Source organism: Urocampus carinirostris, chromosome 3 (assembly GCF_059441175.1).
Source record: "Urocampus carinirostris isolate Australia breed hairy pipefish chromosome 3, RoL_Ucar_1.0, whole genome shotgun sequence".
Lineage (NCBI taxonomy): Eukaryota > Metazoa > Chordata > Actinopteri > Syngnathiformes > Syngnathidae > Urocampus > Urocampus carinirostris.
Window position 1 is genome coordinate 67,726,424 of NC_142351.1, and position 20,995 is coordinate 67,747,418.

The 20,995-nt window shown below is 40.5% G+C and overlaps 2 protein-coding genes across 8 annotated transcripts in view; one reads left to right on the forward strand and one right to left on the reverse strand.

The window, feature by feature from the left end:
- The window catches only part of orc4 (origin recognition complex, subunit 4), a 34,389-nt gene extending 24,009 nt beyond the window's left edge, over positions 1 to 10,380 (reverse strand). Inside the window, exons 1-8 of one of the 2 annotated variants that reach the window (XM_088333054.1) lie at positions 10,155 to 10,375; positions 9,994 to 10,059; positions 7,522 to 7,598; positions 7,373 to 7,463; positions 4,049 to 4,124; positions 3,888 to 3,973; positions 2,575 to 2,623; positions 2,357 to 2,508 (exon numbers count right to left, since the gene is read on the reverse strand). In XM_088333054.1, coding sequence (XP_088189180.1) covers positions 2,357 to 2,508; positions 2,575 to 2,623; positions 3,888 to 3,973; positions 4,049 to 4,124; positions 7,373 to 7,463; positions 7,522 to 7,598; positions 9,994 to 10,047 — 585 coding nt within the window. In that variant the 5' untranslated portion in view covers positions 10,048 to 10,059; positions 10,155 to 10,375. Of the gene's footprint in view, positions 1 to 2,356; positions 2,624 to 3,887; positions 3,974 to 4,048; positions 4,125 to 7,372; positions 7,464 to 7,521; positions 7,599 to 9,993; positions 10,060 to 10,154 lie in introns of both variants that reach the window. The other variant, XM_088333053.1, reaches the window with a different exon arrangement.
- Positions 10,381 to 10,835: 455 nt separating this feature from the next.
- The window catches only part of mbd5 (methyl-CpG binding domain protein 5), a 65,308-nt gene continuing 55,148 nt past the window's right edge, over positions 10,836 to 20,995 (forward strand). For 5 of the 6 annotated variants that reach the window (XM_088333055.1, XM_088333058.1, XM_088333059.1 and 2 more), the window contains exon 1: positions 10,836 to 10,948. The gene's annotated coding sequence lies outside the window, so the exon portion shown is untranslated. Of the gene's footprint in view, positions 10,949 to 20,473; positions 20,558 to 20,995 lie in introns of all 6 variants that reach the window. The other variant, XM_088333056.1, reaches the window with a different exon arrangement.

Consider the following 20,995-nt stretch of genomic DNA (forward strand, 5'->3'; position numbering starts at 1 on the left):
TTTTCCCGCAACCTGCCTGGGTGATTCAAAATGGCGGCGCCCTGTATGGCTGCGGCTGCATCTGCTCCCGACAGTTTCTCACATTCTGGTCAAAAACCCCAATCTTCGACTCAGTTTATGAGGGCGAACAAAGACAACTCTAACTGCAGATTAATATACGATCGCAGTTTTTTGCTGGATATGCGAACATCCAGGAATCCAGCGCAAATTTCGACGATCACTCTGGAGTGTTTACTTAGCCTCGGAGTGCTCTGCACTATTGTACTTACAGCGTTATTGTTACAGTGTTAATGTTACTGTTTACCTGACTTGTTAACCTGAATGCCCATTTTGCACATCTGGTTAGCTACTCCTCTTGCACTATCGGCACTATGGTAAAATACTATACGTAGCCATAATACAATACAACTTTTACTTATATCTGTACATTCGAGGAAACTGTGCGGGTCAGATGTATCGACATTTCGTTCTGTATACACGTGTACTAGAATGACAATAAAGTAGATCTGAATCTGAATCTGATACGAAGGAGAAGGACGATTTGAGATGAGTCAGCGGACCAGCGTCTGACCTGAAGCATGTCAACCCCTGCATTTACCAGCTGGCAGAAATGGGAAACTGCGTCGTGGCCGCCATAGACTTTCTGGACTAGTTTACAGGCTGGGGGCGTCGTTGCTGTCATGCACTTTCCGGACATTTTCAACATCTTACCTAGTGTTTACTATTCTGTGTACAGTAATGCTAATTGTGATTCACCCTGGTCAATCCTGGAAGGGGGATTGCCACATGTGAGGTCCTTTCTCAAGGTTTCTTTTTCCTCATACTGGTTTAAGATCAGGTAATTGTGTAATTGTAATCCTGTGCAGTCCTTTGAGACATTTTTGTGATTAAGAGCTATATAAATAAATGTGACTTGACTTGACCAGCCTGTCACTTTTCCCTTTGTACAAGGGAGTCACAGATGCACCATGACAGTCCTCTGGTACCACTCAAAGCACAAAACTTAAGACACGCTATTACAGATTCACCACCTACTATACTGTATGCTCCACAATGCATCCATCCAACCAAGCACTCTTCCCTCCATTTATCAACTGCATCCACCCCTTCCCTCACAATCACCCTCTCATTCAATTCACCTAACAAAGACATCTGTCCACAACTCACAGACAATACATGCCTCCTTTTCATCAGTCATATTTAACAGCTCGCTGAAATACTCAGACCGTCTTTCACACAACCTGTCATTATTATCTTTCACTCTCCTCCTGGGTTGTCTCTTCCTTATCCTCTCCACTTCATTCCAAAACATTCATTTATCCTCGTCAAAACTCTGTCAACGTTTTCCCTTATCTTTAATTCGCATTTAACAATTTATTTTCATTCTGTACATATATTTTGTGATCATCACTCTCCAACCATTCCTCAAATACCTTTATTTTTTCCACAACTGCTGCTCTCAAATTTTCATTCGATCACTCACTATTCTTCCTTACACCTCCGCCAACCTTACGCATTCCACATACCTCAACTGTGCTGCGTTTCAAGCATGTTTTCTGAAATTCCTACTCTTCCTCCAACCAATCTATAGATCTCTCCCTCACCATTCAAAACACTTTATCCATCTTCCCTTGTACTTATCCTGCTTCCTCTAATTAATGATCATCACTTTTCTTGCATGCATTTTCTTTCCATAACCCGGCCACTTACAACACACTCTTAATATTTCCTTCACTAGATAGTGGTAAGACATTCCAACAGCTTCACCTCTCAGTACAATTACATCCACCAATCTCCCACACATATTCCTACTAAGCAACACACAATCCATCATTCCTTTCTTAACCACTCGTCTATCTGCCACTCCAATATTGCATTAAGCAATTTATTCAAATTAAAAAAAAAAAATAACTAGTGTTGCTGGAAAGCCAGCAGAAGGTAACTTGATTTGATCTCAGGTTGTGGACATGTTTTAAAATGATCTGTGTGCCACACCTGGGATGGATGTCGCCCACCATTGTTCCAAGCGACGCTCACAAACTTTGTGTTATTGCTCAAACCTGTGGAAGCTTACAGGGAACATTGATTACAAGGTGTGTCTGTTCTTCTCCATTCAACTTACTTGAATGCTACTCAGAAAATGTCAAATTTTTTGACATACAACTTATTTTTAATGTAACTGATAGTTACTTTCCCTGGTAACCAATTACTATTACTATAGAGTAATTCAGTTACTAACTCAGGTACTTTTTGGAGAAAGTAGCGAGTAACTAGAACTATTTTTTTAAGTTAACGTGCCCAGCATTGCTTATTATACAGTCACTTGAAAAAAATAGAAAAGGGCAGGACCACTCACCAGCCTGCAGGTAAGCCCGACCACAGTGACAGGCGCCTGGGCCGACTGGGACGCGTCCAACAAATTGTACAGCAAAGTTTGGTTCTTGTGTTGAGCAAACAAGTCAAACTCTTCAAGGATGAACAAAACTGGAAGAGTGCTCCTGTGGTCCCCTGCACGTAAACTCAAGTTAATACAAACACAGGCAAGGGGGGAAAAAATGGAGACTCCATTTTTACCTTGCTTAAGGGCTTCCAGCAAGAAGACCAAGTTCTCAGCAAAGCTTCCCTGAAGGCAATATTTGGTAAATGGTCTGCATTTAGGTAGCACTTTTTAAGTCAATGAAAACCTCCCAAAGCGCTTTACATTGTGCTTCAAATACACACACATGTGCAGGATCTGCACAGCATGCACTTATATTTACTCAAGTATATATTTTGATGACTACTTTTTACAATTACTTGATTGAAATTCTTTTAAAGTTACTGTACGTTTACTTTTGTAACACAATTCGGCGCTCCACCTCAGTGCTACGCGTACTTAGGGGCTGGAGTGGCATTTTGGCGTTGCACTATGTACTTCGCCACTAAAGTGCACACTTGATTTGTGAGAGGAAGCGCACAGGCATGCACGTGCACACACAAACACCCCCCTACTTAAGAAAGAGATTTAGTAAGTGGAATTTATTCGTAAGCTGCTTCAATGCTTTATTTTGTTTGTTTAAGGGGTAGATAAGTAACTTGTCTTGTACTAAAAAAATAAACATTTCATAAAACAATATGCTTTATCAATATGAAATATAAATATAGCTAAGTTTATCTTTTATCTGGAGGGACGAAAGCATGACCAACTTGGGTGCCAATCCAAAGAAAGTTCTTTAAAGCTCACTAATGTATTTAATATAACAAAGTCATAGAAAACCCTCATAATTTTCTTTTCAATATTTGATACAATAAGAAACAAAACATTTAATTTTTGATCATTGAAGTAATATTATTCAGTGTTGGTTTTCAGTTTAATTTGGAAACTTTTTATTTGAGATATTCAAATATATTTGTGAGTGAAAAATGATATAATTGATTTTGATCAGTTTCGAAATAAAATAATAATTTTGAATAAATTGCATATATGCCGAGATTTTTCGTTTTCCGGAGTTCCGTTTAGCGGAGTGGGTGACATCACACGCTAAGCCAAAAGTTCGCCAGAGATGGAAATCTTTGTGCCCAGGCATACACCACCTCGTGTTAGCGAGTCCACCAGAGGAGGTTAGCTCCGGTAGCTGGCGGAAGTTTCAGACCGAGGGCATGCATTATCTTCTCACGTTCGTTTACGCTGTCCTCCGCTTCTTCTTTCAGCTCACTTTCGTCACTCGACATCCATTAGCGTCTATGAATTCGATAATACCGCTGCCACCATGTTTTATGTTAGATATTAAGATTAAATGAAGACTCGCACACAGATGTATGTCACTCAGCTTTACCGGAAACTTCAGTCTGTACATTGCAAATTGGTCCCTTTCAAAATATTTGAAATGAGCATTGTCGACACTCACAAAGACTTTATCCCCGACAACATTCTCTAGGTTGAGCTGTCGCGTTATTTCTTTGAGGGTAATTCTGTCGTCCGTCTGCAAGAGGCCTGCACACACACACACACACAAAATATAGGTCAAACGGCACACCAAAGGATTATCGAGCGAGAAGGGCTACATACCGGTGAGGTGGACCTGCAGGAGGTTTGTCTGCACTTCTGAGTCATGCAACAGGTCTCGTAGCACACATTTCAGGAGCTAAAGTATTATGGAGTTCTATTAGTAGCAAAATTATGTGACCTGTCCTCTCTTCAATTTGTCTTCTGTGTAAAACCAGCAGACTTAAATGAGATCGTAGTTTTCTAAAGATTTAATATTCTTAGATTTTTTTTTCACCATTCTTCTTACAATTTTGACATCACTGGGTGAGATCTTGCACAGAACCCCAGATCAAGGGAGATTATCAGTGTTTCTTTACGTCTTCCATTTTCTAATAATTGCTCCCACGCTTGATTTACTCCAAACGTCTTAACTATTGCAGTTCGGTCTTCCCAGCCTCTGGTGTCTTTCGACAGCGTCTTTTATACCAATAATAAGTTTAAACAGGTGCCATTAATTCAGGTGACGAGTGGAGCCTCGTTAGAAGAAGTTGAACCTCTGACAACCAGAAATCTTGCTCATTTGTAGGTGACCAAATAATGATTTTCCACTCTAGTTTGGAAAAAAAATATTTTAAAATCAAACCATAGGTTTCTAGGTTTTTTTTCTTCCACATTCTGTCTTGATTGATGTTTACTCATGTTGAGAATTACAGGCCTCTCTAATCTTTTCTAGTAGAACATGTACAATTGGTGTTTGACTAAATACGTATTTGCCCCACTTGTTAGTGTTGTTTTTGGGTCGATAACACCTGGTATTGTATACAGTATGTGCACGTCTAATTTGTACTATTGTGTTCCATTAGTGCTAAAATTCTGACAACGTTCTGCCGGCGGACCGTCAGACAAACCGTAATATATAAGACGTGTCTTTACGATTGTCACCAGACACTGAAATACATCAATAATGCAGACAGATTTGAAAAAAATCTGCATCCTTTCATTCTTATTGTTGGAATCTGTTTCGTCCAATGATTTCCTTTTGAAGTAAACAGACAAGCTTTTTTTCACGGCCCTTAGCCTGCCATAGCCTGTATTGAGAAAACAGACATGACCTACTTTAGCTTCAAAAATGTTTAGCCAATAGTGACCAATTCAAATGTGACATTGGTTAGCCAATGAAATACCCAACATAAAAGTATTTATACTTACAGTGAATATTTAAATCTGAGCCAAAAATAAACGTGCCTAATGAAACTCGGGATCCATTTTTACCCATTATTATTACGCGTAAGTGTGCACAATCAGTGATTAGCTTCTGGAAAGAGTAGTCAAACATTTACATTTCTTTCACAATGTTTAAAAAAATGGCCAATATACAATATACTGTTGCACAGGTTTTAGAGCTGTAAACTGGTAGTCTCAATGGCCACTTTTGGAAAAATTTTGATATACAGTACCTTGAGAAAATTGTGTATAATAACATGTTTAGTTTTTAAATTGTGATCATATTTGACCTGGGACCAGTTAAGGCTTCATGCTATTGTCCCATCTGTTTCCAGCTAAGATGCCAATGCTACCTTCTGCAGGCATGTGAATAAAAAAAACAGGTGGGATTAAAATCCTTCTATCTCTTTGTGTTCCAACTCTAATTACCTATTGTTAGTAGCATTTTCAGTGAGTATTTCCATTTGGGACAAAACTTCAGAGTGTAACCTTTCAAAAGAGACCAAAACCGTCCAGATTCTCCAAACTGTAAAAGAACACCATTCAATTTATTCTGGTTACGTCTTGATTGAGATTTTAGGCAGAGTTTACAGGATTGTTTAGGGGTTTACAACGTAGGCCAGTATTTGATGAAAAAACACAAGTATCATTGCTCATGTACATTTCAACACCCACTGTATCTAGCAGCAAAATGTTGGCACTAATGGAATGTCAATTTATGCAAACAAATCTGGCACAAATGGAAACCCATAGTACATGTTACATGTGCCCATATACAGTATAACGACAGCTGACTGTCACGAGCATCGACACTTACATTCGCAGACGACATATATGCATATATAAAATGTGAACACTAATGGAACATGATTTTATACATAGACAAAAAAATTCGGCACTAGTGGAAATCCCACATTACTCTTTACAGGTGCACATATGCAACGGCAGCTGACAACAAGAGCAGCAAGTTACTTATATGGACACAGCAAGTCACGTCCAATGCGTAGACAACATGTCATTGGGCACATAGCTTTACATAAGCCTTTAACAAATGCAACACGTTGTATTGTATTAGCCAACTATCAAAATTACAACACTTAATGCAGCGCACACTGTGGAGAATGTTGCACCACATGACTACTCTATTGTAGGACACCTTCTCAAGTTTAATGTCACCACAATATCAATGAATTACAGCATGTTTCGTTAATTTGATAAAATTAAAGAAATGCATGAATAAATCATTGTTGATGTCATTTTCATTTTGAGGATTCAAAAAAATAAATAAAAATAAAATGGAATATACATAATGTGCCCCTTAAATGGCCAACAAAAAGAGTGCAATAAAACATAGCATGCGGTTATAAAAAAATATAACAGAAGCCTTTTGATAAGGTTAAGTAAATAAAACCATATTAATGCAGTTTAAGTTTCTCCCTATTTCTGAGCAGATTTTGGTACATGGGTAAAACACTGCAGCAGCATCTCTCTGTTGATGCTAAAAGCAGCCATTCTTGGGCCTCACCAATAAAATATAAATAATATCACCAAGTGTCATTCAAAATACATGCTGGCAAAACTTGGAAATCACCTCATAAAAACAGCTAATTTGTTACTGAAAAAAGTGCTTATAAGCATTGTGCTCTCACCCAGGTAATGTGTCTTCAGATTTGAAATTAAGAGTACCCCGTTTAATTGTGACACTGCTGCTTTAAAAAGTGACTTATTGTTTGCGCATTTTATACCGCGGGCAACCACGGGCAAAAAAAAAAAAAAAAAAAAAAAAAAACGCAAAATTTTACCCGCGATACAGACGCAAACGGCTGTGTGACCGGGCCCTTACGCAGTAACACCCAGAGTTGGAGTGTATTATTTATTTTACACATTTTTACAGCATTGGAAAACGATAGTTTGTGTCATTTTGGCCTCCAACAAAACCCATATTAAAATAAAAGTATATTTCCCTCATATATTTTTTTCAATTTGCAAACATTTAAAAAAAATACCACAGAGCCACTCGGCAGTGCTTAAGAGCTGCATGTTGCTCCCGAGCTGTGCGTTGCCAACCCTGGCACCAAGAAACCTATTTTACACTCATGGAACGCCATACTGAGGATAACAATAACAAAAAACGGGATGTGATTGCACCTCCCAACAAGAAATTCATTCATGTGATCTCACCGCCGTTTTCCCCGATCCTCTCGGACCCACAATAAGCACAGAGTTGCTCTCTCCTTGGCTTGCAGTTTGCTGTAGCAACCCCAGCAAGTGTCTGCAAGGAAAAGGTGAATTATGGGAGATGCAATGTGCCGGATGAGATTTCAACTTACTTGTGTTGTGCCTCCAGAGCCTCAAGCCCGCTTGGAAGCTCATTATGGCAAAGTCGCTCTCTAAGACACTTCTGAAGCTGACATTCAAATCACAGCATACCATTAGTCGCTTAGGTGCATCAGGAACGATTTCTTCCATTGGCCTCGCCACCACACTCTACACCTCTCCCTCTCTCCTTGCACGTGAGTTCCAGTTCACATGCGCGCTAAATTTGCTTTACTCAATCTCGTGCTGACATTGATTTCAAAATGTGGTTTAAACACACCACAGAGGGAACCCAAGTTGTTTTACCCACATGCACTTAATTCCAGTTGAATTTGCAAGTGAATTAATCTCAAGCCCTGATTTTTATGCGCTGAATAGATCTTGTGCGGTGACAAGGTCTAGGCAGTGCACATTGCCGCTTAGAGGGAACATTGGCCTCACAGCTTTCAAACCCTTAAACAACATTTTCGAGAAAAAAAAAACACATTTGACCTGTGGCAGCAGATTGCAGTTTTCAATATTATCTGTTGTACAGTACTGGTAACAGCTGATTTACAACCTCCTTCATTTACATCCACCTGCACTTAAGGATTTGGAATTTTCATACGGCAAAAACTGATTTATCAGTTCATCATGATTTCTTATAGAAAAAAAAATCAATTTGACCAAGACTCCCTATTAAAATCGAAGTCTGAGGGACCACTGTTGTTAACAAACCTGTGACATATATTCTTAAACCAATTTTGAAGTTTATTTGGTCTTTCATTTGCTCATGATAGCTTGACTCTGGAACCCAAAAAAAAAACAGGGAGAAAAAAATAGGAATCACACAGGGCATGCATTTTAAAACTATTTAGTCAGTTACATACCTGTAAACCTCAGCAAATTGCTACCCTTTTTAATATTTGCAATTCCTCTCATTAAACTAGAATAAACCTAACAAATACAACACTCACAGCAAGACATACCAAGACAGACTAAGTCGAATAAAAACAAAGAACATTTGTGTTAACAAGTTCATTTTACTTACCAAATAAACAACACTATTATTTCAGCATCTGTCTTATTCATTCCCCTACTTGCAGTAAACTTATTGTTGCTTACTATAAATAACAAATGATTAGAGACAAAAAGGGCAAGATGAGATTGGCCAAACTAAAATTGTTATGCAGCGTGTACAATTTGAATTGGTCAAAAACATAAAATATGAGAGAAACTTTTAAGTTGACAGGCATACAATGTTAAAGGGACAGTTGGAGTATTTAGTGTTCTCCTAGTGGTACAAAAAAATTCATCCAGGAGAAAAAAATAACCTAAAAGTATGGATGGATATAAATAAATGATCTTTCAATTTAAAAAAAGTAATATTCTTTGGTAATCGCAACGCAAATCAATATTTAGAAGTAAAAATGGATGGTGCTGCAATACATATCAGAAATTAAGTTTTCAGGGGTTATAATAGACAATAAATTAAGCTGAAAAACACACATCAGACACATACAAACTAAAGTATCTAAAAGCATTTCAGTAATTAATAAAGCCAAATTCATTTTAAACTATAATGCATTGCATTTATTATATTGTTCTCTAGTTCTGTCATACTAAACATATTGTGTAGAAGTCTGGGGAAATAATTACAAAAGTTCACTACAGCCCCTTTTTATCCTCCAAAAATGTGCAATTAGAAACATACACAGGGTAGGATATTGAGATCATACTAGAATTTTATTCCTGCAGTCCAAATAATTAAAATTGCATGATTTAGTAAAATGTTTGACTGCACAACTGCTATTTAAGGTCAACCAAAACATAGTGCCAGAAAACATCCAGAAATTATTCATTCGGAAAGATGGAAATTATAATTTAAGGGGCTGCAGTAAATTCATAATCCCAAAGGTGAGAACAACCAGGAAAAGTATGTGTGTGTCTGTGTGTGGAGTCAAACTTTGGAACAATTTACAAGACAAAATCAAACAATGTCCAACTATTCACTTGTTCAAATTGACATACAAAAAACATTACTGGTGGAATACAGAGATGAAGATGGGTATGAGTGATACGAGAGATTGGGAATAGTGTGTTGAGAACTAGGGTTAACTTTGTTGTTATTGTTGCTATTGTTATATCATAACTGTTATTATTTAATATTATTACTATTGTTGTTATTATCATTGGTGTATTTCATAGGGAAGATGAAGGGATAGGGAAAATAAGCATCTGCTTCTTACTACCCCTTTTCGAAAATATTATGTAACATTATTTTGTTGTTGAGTTATTGTTTATGTTCTGTTTTTATTTTAATGTTCGAAATAAAGTTTTCATTCATTCATTCATCAAAAAAGCGAACATTGATTTGATTTTCGTATGGGCCGGAACAGAATAATCGACTAACCATAATTTCTTGGGGAAAAAATAAATTCAGACCTCAACATTTAACCTGGAACGGTTTAACGTCGAAATATGAGACACAACCGTTGACAACAAACCTGTGCGAATTCTTCGACTTGTTTTTGCGCTTCTTTAGTCTTTCGTTTGCTCATAATCGCACGACTCTGGAACCAAATTAACCAGGGGGTAAGGAACAAAATGTCATGCACTTTTGGAAATATTGAGTGGTAAAACACGCAGAGACAAAGTCGTTCCTTACTATTGAGTTCAGTTGCACGAAAACTGTTTATCTTCTGATCACAACTGCACTTTTTCCTAAATCAACCCGAATTGCATCAATGGCGAGAACAATCAAATCGCCAAGCGACTGATAAATTGCGGGGAAAAAAAGACTACGTTTGTGTACTTCCGGCTTTCTACTGCAGTTCCATCGTTGTTGTCGTCGCTGATTGGTTGCAAATCGCACAATGTGAAATCGCCCCCCCATTCAAAATGTACATCTATCTACCTTGGTCATATCCCTCAATAGGGGTGACCGACGCAAGACAAACACATACAATAACAAAGAAAGAAAAAAAAAGGGGGGGGGGGAGCAAAAACACACACAAACATTTTTGGACCATGGTTGCAAGGGCACAATTTCCTTTAGTGTGTCTCGGGCCAATACAGCCTGGTGGCGCATGTCCCACTCCAGGCCAACAAGCGGTGCTAGGAATATACTGGACTAAACCATTTCAAGGCAGTGGGGTATTTCAGACGCAGCGACATTCATTTTTATTTTTTTAATTAGAAAAATAATCTGACATTTTCCATCGGTCCTTTATTAAGGCAAGGAACGTTTGATAAATGTTATCAAGCACCCCCAAACGAGCTGGTTACATCCATAATTCATGTACTGTATTAACTGTGTTTATTTAGGATTTTTTTTTATTGTCTAAACTTTAGACTCTAAAGGGTGTCTGACGTCTTGTGGGGACATCACCTCCCCTGGCTGCCACCACGCATGCGTAGTCGGTCTCTCCATCATGTCCAATCTGCAGAGCTAACCAATGGGTAGGTTTTCATTCTTTTCTCGTTATTATCGCAAACAGACCCCCCTGTGCCTTTTTTTGGAATACGGTACTTGTCGTTTTCTTACTATTCGCTGAGCTACTCGGGTAAGAAGGCGCATGTGTTGTGTATAGACGCGGAGCTATAGCACGACTAGCTAATGATGGTTACGAGGGCCCAGTCTTGGCCTGTTGTTGCTCCTCTGCTCCACTTCGGCATTTTTTTCTCGCAAAGAATTTAACCAAGCGGGGGGTTTCGTACCCCGCCCGCCCCCAACGATTCACCAAAGCCTGGTGGAAGGCGTCCGCGTTGCGTTTTCGCTTCTGGCCAACGCTCGGTTATGCTAACCTTAAGCCAGTCGAGCTGTGACCAGAGCAACGGAAAGGCGTTTTTATTGGCATCGGTTTTTTCCCTGGTGATGGAATTGATCAGTGCACATTAACACAGTTCATTTTCGTACGAGAAACTGCGTGTGATGTTCACAGCAACACTCCGGCAGGCTAATGCTAACGTGCTAAGTGGTAAGCGTTTGGTGCCAGATCACAAAAAAAACGTTGTTGATTTGCATTGGGACAGTGTATACGATAAGTTTTCTCAAAATGCGCAAACAAATGCCAGTTTATCCCGTATTTGCAGCAGCAACGCGGATCTGAAGTAATTTTTTCTCAGTTGTGCTCTCATCACTTGGCTGGCCCAGATGGCTTGTCACTGTCAGCATCTGACATACATAATCTCTTCTTTTACGAAAACACGTGCTCCAAACGTGATGAACTTTAACTTCTATAATGCAGGGCTCAGCAACCTTTTCGGTGTGGAGTGCCACTTTCAAATTTTCTGGTAAATCAGTGTGCCACACCAAGATTAATGACTCGCACAACAATTTTTTTTATATCCAACAAAGCTTTAAATTTACACCAGTCCGAATATACAACATGATAACTGATTTGTATTACCAATAAATTGTGATGATTAAAACTGAACGAATATATAGATTTTTATTATATATTGGTCACCGATTTACAATTTCAACCTCGATAACACTAAATTTTGGGGACCCATAGATTTTTGAGCATGTGAGTCCCCGAGACCCATCACTTTTCAGAGGTAAAATGAACACTGCTTGTGGTGGTGTAAAAAATTATAACAAAAAGGTGGGCAAAAATCCCAGAATCACACAGGGGGACATAGTGAATGATCTGCAGAGAGTTGGGACCACAGTAAAAGGCTAATATCAGTAACACAATGTGCCGCCAGAGATTCAAATACTTCACTGCCAGACACGTGCCCCTGCTGAAGCCAGTACATGTCCAGGCCCGTCTGCGGTTCCTTAGAGAGTATTTATTTGATCCAGAAGACGACTGAAGAACACAGGTTCTAGGGTTTGGAGGAGAAATAATATTGAATTGCATCAAAAAAAACAGCATCAGTGCTTGAAAAAGCTTGTGAAGAATTACAGTAAACCTTTCGCCTCCGTTGCCAACAAAGGGGACATACAATATTTAGGTTAACTATTTGTAATATAAAATATAAAAATATTCAAAATGGCGGCGCCCTGTATGGCTGCGGCTGAATCTGCTCCCGACAGTTTCTCACATTCTGGTCAAAAACCCCAATCTTCGACTCAGTTTATGAGGGCGAACAAAGACAACTCTAACTGCAGATTAAAATACGATCGCAGTTTTTTGCTGGATTTGCGAACATCCAGAAATCCAGCGCAAATTTCTACGATCACTCTGGAGTGTTTACTTAGCCTCGGAGTGCTACGTCAACAGAACACAGCGGCCTACAAAGCAGCGAGTAAAAGTGGCAAGCGGCAGCGCTGTGACCGGGGAAGGAAACGAGGTTGTCGGGCCGGGCTAACGGCTCGGATGAAGGCCAAACCCTTCAAAACGCCTCTACCATCCATTTTCCTATCCAACGTCCGCTCCCTGGACAACAAACTGGACCATTTACAAGTGGAATTCACATCGAACCGCGAGTTGACGAACTGTTGTGCTTTAATTCTGACGGAGACATGGCTAAACTCATCTATCCCGAATGACGCTGTTAGCATTGTGGGGCTAACTGCTTTCCGCGCTGATAGAAGCGGCGAGCTCACCGGCAAGAGCAGGGGTGGCGGTCTATGCATTTATACCAACAACAACTGGTGTAGAAATGCGAAGATAATCTCGAATCACTGCTCACGAGACATTGAACTTTTGACGGTGATCTGCAGACCCTTCTACCTACCGAGGGAGTTTAGCGCGACCATCATTACTGCCGTGTACGTGCCCCCCAGCGCTAATACGAAGGAGGCAATGGACGTTCTCTACCGAACTGTGAGTGAACTGCAGCATGCTTACACCGAGTGCATTTTTATTGCGGCGGGGGACTTTAACCAGGCCAATATGAAAACAGTTCTCCCGCATTTCCATCAGCATGTAAACTTTGCTACAAGAGGTAGGAACACATTAGACCTGGCCTACACAAACATCAAAGGTGCATATAAAGCAGCCCCCCGCCCCCACCTTGGCTCATCAGATCACCTTTCTGTTATGCTAATTCCAGCATACAAGCCCCTGCTGACCAGAGAAAAACTTAGTGAAGCAGGTGAGGGTGTGGTCTGAGGGGGCAATGGAGGCACTACAGGACTGCTTTGATTGCACTGATTGGGACATGTTTAAATCGGCTGCCAGTTACAACAACAAAATAAATATAGATGAGTACGCCATTTCTGTGTCAGCCTACATCAGTAAATGCGCAGAAGACGTCAGCAATACCAAAAGTATATGCACCCGTGCCAATCAGAAGCCCTGGATGACTGCTGAGATACGCAAACAACTAAAAGTACGGAACCTTGCCTTTAAATCTGGTGACAAGGAGGCGCTGAGATCAGCGAGGGCTAACCTGAACCGTGCTATCAGACTAGCAAAGCGAACGCACAGTCAAAAAATCCAGGAACGTTTCCTCAGTACAACCAACACCAGGGATATGTGGAAAGGCATTCAGGCCATCACCAAATACAAGCCAACCACCGCCCCAGTGCAGGACACTAGCATGGACTTTCTGAATGACCTCAACAAATTCTTTGGAAGGTTCGAGGCACAAAACGGCACCCCTGCAGCGAAAGCGGTTCCAAATCAGGACGAAAGAGCACTCCACCTGGACTCAACTGACGTGAGAAAGACCCTGAGAGGGGTCAACACAAGGAAGGCTCCAGGCCCGGACAACATTCCGGGGCGGATACTTAGGGATTGCGCCGATCAGCTGGCTTGTGTACTAACAGACATTTTCAACACCTCGCTAGACCAAGCCAAAGTACCATCATGCTTCAAAATTGCCAACATCATCCCAGTGTCAAAGAAACCCCAGATCTTATCATTCAACGATTACCGGCCCGTTGCACTGACTCCTATCATAATGAAGTGCTTTGAGAGACTGGTTAAAGAGCACATCACCTCCAGTCTCCCCTCCTCATTCGACCCCTTTCAGTTTGCCTACCGGACAAACCGCTCCACCAGGGATGCCATCTCCTCTGCGCTTCACCTGAGCCTGACACACCTAGAGGAGAAGAACACCCATGTGCGGATGCTGTTCCCGGACTTCAGTTCAGCATTCAACACCATCATCCCACAACATCTGGTAGACAAAATGAGACTCCTGGGTTTCAACAGCCCCCTGCGGAACTGGCTGCTGGACTTCCTCAGTGACAGACCCCAATCAGTGCGGATAGGTCAGAACATCTCAGATATCATCTACCTCAGCACGGGCTCCCCCCAAGGCTGTGTCCTGAGCCCCTTGCTGTTCACCTTGATGACACACGACTGCGTCCCTAGGTCCGCCACAAACCACATCGTGAAGTATGCTGACGACACAACAGTGGTGGGCCTCATCAGGGACGACAACGACCTGGCCTACAGAGAGGAGGTGGAGCAGTTGGTGGGCTGGGGCAGGTACAACAGCCTGGTCCTGAATGTTGACAAAACTAAAGAGATCATTGTCGACTTTAGGAAAAACCAGCCCAACCATGCCCCACTTTGCATCAATAACAAGGCTGTGGAGGTTGTCAGCAGTATCAAGTTCCTAGGGGTGCACATTACAAACAAACTCACCTGGTCCGTGAACACTGCATCACTGGTTAAGAGGGCACAGCAGCGCCTGTACTTCCTGCGGAGGATGAGGAGAGCCCACCTGCCCCGACCTTCCCTCATCGCATTCTACAGGGGCACCATAGAGAGTATCCTGACCAGCTGTATCTCTGTGTGGTGTGGAGGCTGGAGCGCTACCGACTGGGGTAGTGTGAGGAGGGTAACGAGGACAGCAGAGAAAATAATCGGGACTACACTTCCCTCCATTCAGGACATTGGCCAGAAGCGCTGCCTATCCCATGCTAAGAACATTATCGGGGACCCCTCTCACCCCCATCATGGACTGTTCACTCTGCTAGCCTCTGGAAAGAGGTACTGCAGTGTGCGGTGCAGGACCACCAGGTTCCGCAGTAGTCTAGTCCCCCTGGCCATTAGACTGTTAAATGGTCAATCTAACATATAGTTAACCTAAATCTAAACGGCTGCTAATCTGACTTTTTGCACTACTGGCAGTTCTTTATAGCTTGCCACTCCTTGCACATTTGCTCTCTGCACTATTGTACTTACAGCATTATTGTTACAGTGTTAATGTTACTGTTTACCTGACTTATTAACCTGACTGCCCATTTTGCATATTTGGTTAGTTACTCCTCTTGCACTATCGGCACTATGGTAAAATACTATACGTAGCCATAATACAATACAACTTTTACTTATATCTGTACATTCAAGGAAACTGTGCGGGTCAGATGTATCGACATTTCGTTCTGTATACACGTGTACTAGAATGACAATAAAGTAGATCTGAATCTGTATTGACCGAATACGTATTTTCCACTATGATTTGCAAATAAATTCTTTATAGAACTCAAACAATAGGTTTTTCTGTTTTTTCCACTTTCTGTCTCTCATTACAGGCTTCTCTAGTATTTTCAAGAGTATTTGCACTATTAGTGGTTGACTAAATACTTATCCCCCCACTGTCAATTAAGTTACTTATTAAGGAAGAGAAAGTTCAGTTTTTCATTGTGTTGAAGTACCATGTTGGATGTTATCATGTTCTACTCTCCCAGAAATCTTAGAGTTGAGTGTGTTTTACCGGAAATAGATGAACAAAAGTATTTTTTCTTGACGTCTCTTCAATAAATCTTATTTTTAAATCTGATTTGAGCATAACCTTGATTTACGAGTGCCACTATTCTCAACACCTCATTGCACAGACTTTCTTTCCCCTGTTGTCATTAGTCAGCAGCACAAGCAAGGATGATTTGTTTCTCAGATTCAAACTTGTACAGTAGATCCCGGGATACCGCATTAATCTGTTCTGAGCTGGGTATTGCACAGGGAATTTGCTGTATAGGAGTGGATAGAAACATATGCTAAGTGCCTATTGCATTCTGGACCCCTTGTACCCCAGATAGAAGCATTGTCAAAATAATACATGGCAAATTATGACAAAAGTTATCACGATAAAACATTTGTCAGTCCATATCAATAATCATCACTTTTTTTTCACATTTTAAGTACAATTGTTGCCCCTGAGTAAAAGTTGGCAAAACTAGATGCTGCTTAACTACTATTTCACAAATATGATTAATATTTAACAAAATAGAACTCATATAAATGAGGTCATCCAAACACGGAACAAAGCACATAATCTGAGGTAAACCTGCATTCCCCCAAAATAAATAACAATAAATACACAAACTCATTTAAATTTACACCCAACAAAATATTAAAGCCTTTTGTGCGAAAGTCTTAAGGTGTCTGACAATGTTAAAAAAAATAGATGAAAGAAAATGTTCTGTTTAACATATGTTGCATATAATCAAACAAAAAAGTTATTGCTTTGTGTTACAGGCCAGATGATTCAGCAGGTCCACAGTCTCAGGAAATAATGGTGCTCTGTGACAGGTCACGGTGTTCTCACTTGTCGTTGCAAGTGTCCACCGGTTGCGCGATGCTAGCTAACCTTTGTTACTCACCGGTGCTTGTTGAACGTCTGCTAGCACTCGTTGGGGACTGAATCGTTTTTTTCTTCAGCGTAATATAGCAGGTGAAAATGTTATAGATGGGTTGGATTTTATGCTTTTGTCAATATTCGATTGTATTACGATACTAAAGTGCCGATTCAATTTACATCACAAACCTTGTTAATTGCGATTTTAACAGTCATTTCCTAAAAAAACAAGCAATATAACTCTTACACTTTCGGGACATAAATCAAGAATGATGTTCAAACAATGCAAATCAGTCTGACAGTCAGTAAAAAAAGATCCCCTCTGCATTACATGCTATTATGATAATATTGTCTTAATATTAAGACTCAACACCTGCATAAAGAGCAATGTATTGGTCAAGACTGATCAAGAAATCCTCATTAAAATAACATTTTGTTCTTTTTATTAAAACAAATGCTACAGTGCATAATTTCAGCCTGTTAGGTTAAAACATTTTCAGGAAAGTAACAGGTAATAAGGTCTTTTATTTTCCGTAATTAAGTGCAAAAATAATGTGCACAGATGAGAAAAAAAACTCTAATTTCAACACACTCTTAATGGGAATACAACAGCAGAGCAGATAAATGTCTCTGCGCTTCTCTTCAAGTTTTAAGATTTCGACAATTTTCTAGTGAGTGCAGCTAACGCAGAGAAAACAAGTCTTATTTTTTTAACTTCTGAGGCTTTGAAAACAAACAGTAAACAGTCAAGTCAAGTCATTTTTATTTGTATAGCCCTAAATCACAAAGAGTCTCAAAGGGCTTCACAGATTATTACACGGACTATTTTTCAGAATATTATTATACATTCCCCTGCTCTGGAGCTGACGAGAAGAGTAGGTTATTCATATGCTATAGAGTAGAAGTGAGTTTTAAGCTTAGATTTAAACATTTCCACTGAGGTTGCAGATCGGATTTCAGGGGGAAGAGCATTCCACAGCACCGGTGCCCGGATGGAGAACGCTCTCGAACCAGCAGAACACTTCTTTGCTCTTGGGATCACCAGAATACCGGCACTCTCAGAACGTAGGCTTCGGACCGGGACATAGGGGGAAATCAGATCTGAAAGATAAGAGGGAGCAAGTCCATGTATGATTTTGTATAATACTAAGAGAACCTTGAAATCACATCTAAGGCTAACTGGGAGCCAATGCAGGTTAGCCAAAATCTGTGTGATGTGATCGGACTTTTTTGTCCCTAGTTAAAAGCCTCGCTGCGGCATTTTGTACCAGCTGAAGAGACTTGATTCTAGACTTCGGGAGACCAGAGAGTAGTGCATTACAGTAATCGAGACGGCAGGTAACAAACGCATGAATTATAATTTCCGCATCCGACTGATAGAACTAATTTTAGCAATGTTACGAAGATGGAAGAAAGCGGTTCTAGTCATTTTCTTCACATGTGTTTGAAAGGACAGATCGCGGTCAAATATGACACCTAAATTTTTAACTGAGTCACTCTGTGTGATGTGACATTTGTCAATGTTCACAGCAGTTTTTGAGAATAAGTCACGGCATTTAGATGGACCAATGACTAACATTTCGGTCTTTTCAGAGTTAAGACGCAAGAAATTGAGTGACATCCACTCTTTTATCTCAATGAGGCAGGCCTCCAAATTTCCACAGTTTAGTGTGGCAGATTCCTCCAACGGAAGATATAGTTGAGTGTCGTCTGCATAGCAGTGGAAACTGATATTGTACTTGCGAATAATATCACCTAATGGAAGCATGTAAATGCTGAAAAGAAGGGGGCGAAGCACTGAACCCTGCGGAACACCACAGGAAACATTAAAGGGCTTAGATGTAATTTCGCCATATTTAACACAGTGCGTCCTATCTGAGAGGTAGGATCCGAACAATGAGAGGACGGTTCCTGAGAGACCAATCCATTTTTCCAACCGTTCTAGTAGGAAATTGTGGTGCACTGTGTCAAAAGCAGCACTAAGATCCAGCAGCAGCAAAAGTGATGAAGCGCCAGAATCCATTGCCAGTAGGAGATCATTTGTTAACTTGATCAGAGCTGTTTCAGTAGAGTGGTTAGCCCTGAATCCTGATTGCATAGATTCAAAAAGGTTATTCTCAGATATGAAATCATTCAGCTGCTGTGCCACTACTTTTTCAAGTACTTTAGAAAGGAAAGGTAGGTTTGACAAAGGTCTATAATTACATACATTACATATTTCTGGATCAAGGTTGGGTCGTTTCAGTGTGGGTTTAATAACGGCGGACTTAAAAGCTGCTGGAACTACACCTGAGGAGAGTGATATGTTAATAATATTTAGAACTGATGGTCCAAGGACGCTAAAAAGACCTTTAATAAGTGAACATGGGAGCGGGTCGAACTGGCAAGTTGTCGGTTTGGCCGCATTCACCACCTGTTTGAGATCATCAAGTGACAGTTCACTAAAACTGGACAAATTCCCTGGACAGCCACCCTGTCGTGCATCTGTAGATTTCAGCCCTTTAATATGTGTGCTATTTATAATGTCTTTAGCAATTTCTTCCTGTATGCATTGAATCTTCTTAGTAAAGAAGACCATTAAATCATGAGCAGAGTGGGTCGAACTATCTGCGATAGTCTGTTGCCTTGTAAGCGATGCTACAGTGTCAAAAAGGGCTTTGGGATTGTTCTTTTGAGACGCAATCACCTTCGAAAGGTAGGCCGATTTTGCAGAGGCAAGGGCCGCTTTATACTTTAACAAGCTGTCACACCAGGTTTGATGGAAAACCTCAAGCTTGGTAGCGCGCCGTTTTCTTTCCAGTTTCCTGCATTCTTGTTTAAGGGTTCTAGTTTCATCAGTAAACCAAGGCGTGCGTCTTTTAGGACGTGATTTAAGCTTTATGGGCGCTTTTGAATCCAGGACACTAGCCAGCGTAGTATTAAACTCATTCATGAGTGAGTCAATCGAGCCATTGTATGAAGGAATGGACGCAACTGCTCCAGGAAGGAGTTCAAAGAGCTCAGAAACTGCCAGTGCTTATATTGCGTCCGCTAAATCCTTCAGCTTTTTTAGCACTACATTTATCTAGCACCTCAAATGTAACTAAATAAGGATCAGAGATAACAGTAGTACACGGTAACACCATAATGTTTGAGATTAAAACTCCTCGAGTCAGAACCAAGTCTAGCGTGTTTCCATTTTATGGGTTGGCAAATCAACCAGTTGATTAAAACCAAATGCATCAATTAGAGACCGAAACGCAACAGTAAGTGAACTGAGTGGGGAGTTCATATGAATGTTAAAGTCCCCCATTATTATAATTGTGTCTGCATAGGTTACTAGTTCAGACAAAAGTTCAGCAAATTCATTTAAGAAAGTTGTGTATGGCCCAGGTGCGCGATAGATAGTTATTACATAAATTGACAATAGAGAGGACCGCACCACAAGAGCCTCAAACGCCTTGTAATTATTAAAGGTACGAGGATAAAATTTGAGCGTTTTTTTTTTTTTTTTTTTTTCAGAAATGAGCGCGACGCCGCCACCCTTCTTCAACGTGCATGCTACATGGCTACTCACGTAGTCTGGGGGAGAAGCATAATTTAGCGGTAAAAACTCATCCGGGCGTAACCAAGTTTCACAAAGACCGATACAGTTACGTTTATAATCACGAATCATGTTATCAACAAGTAAAGCTTTAGGAGCAAGCGATCTAATATTAAAAGACCAAATTTTAGCTTTGCTGAATCATTTGACTTAGCTGAAGTCTTTGTAGTCTTTTTAGAGATGGTCACAAGATGTCGCCGTTCGTGAGCGTTGAGTTTAAAGCGTCGGTTGTCCGGCGAGGAATGAATGGTGGAATTAGTCACATCTTCGCGTCCTTCTTGCTCCTTCGACTTCGCACGCTTCACACATAAACCCGAACGGCAACCACGCTTCTGTTTCCTGTCTTTACGGCGTATTTGTCGTCGTTTAGTAGGAGGAATAGTTGTCCACAAAGATGCCGGATCTCTTTGAAGCTCGTTCGGGATATCATAGGCGGTGTA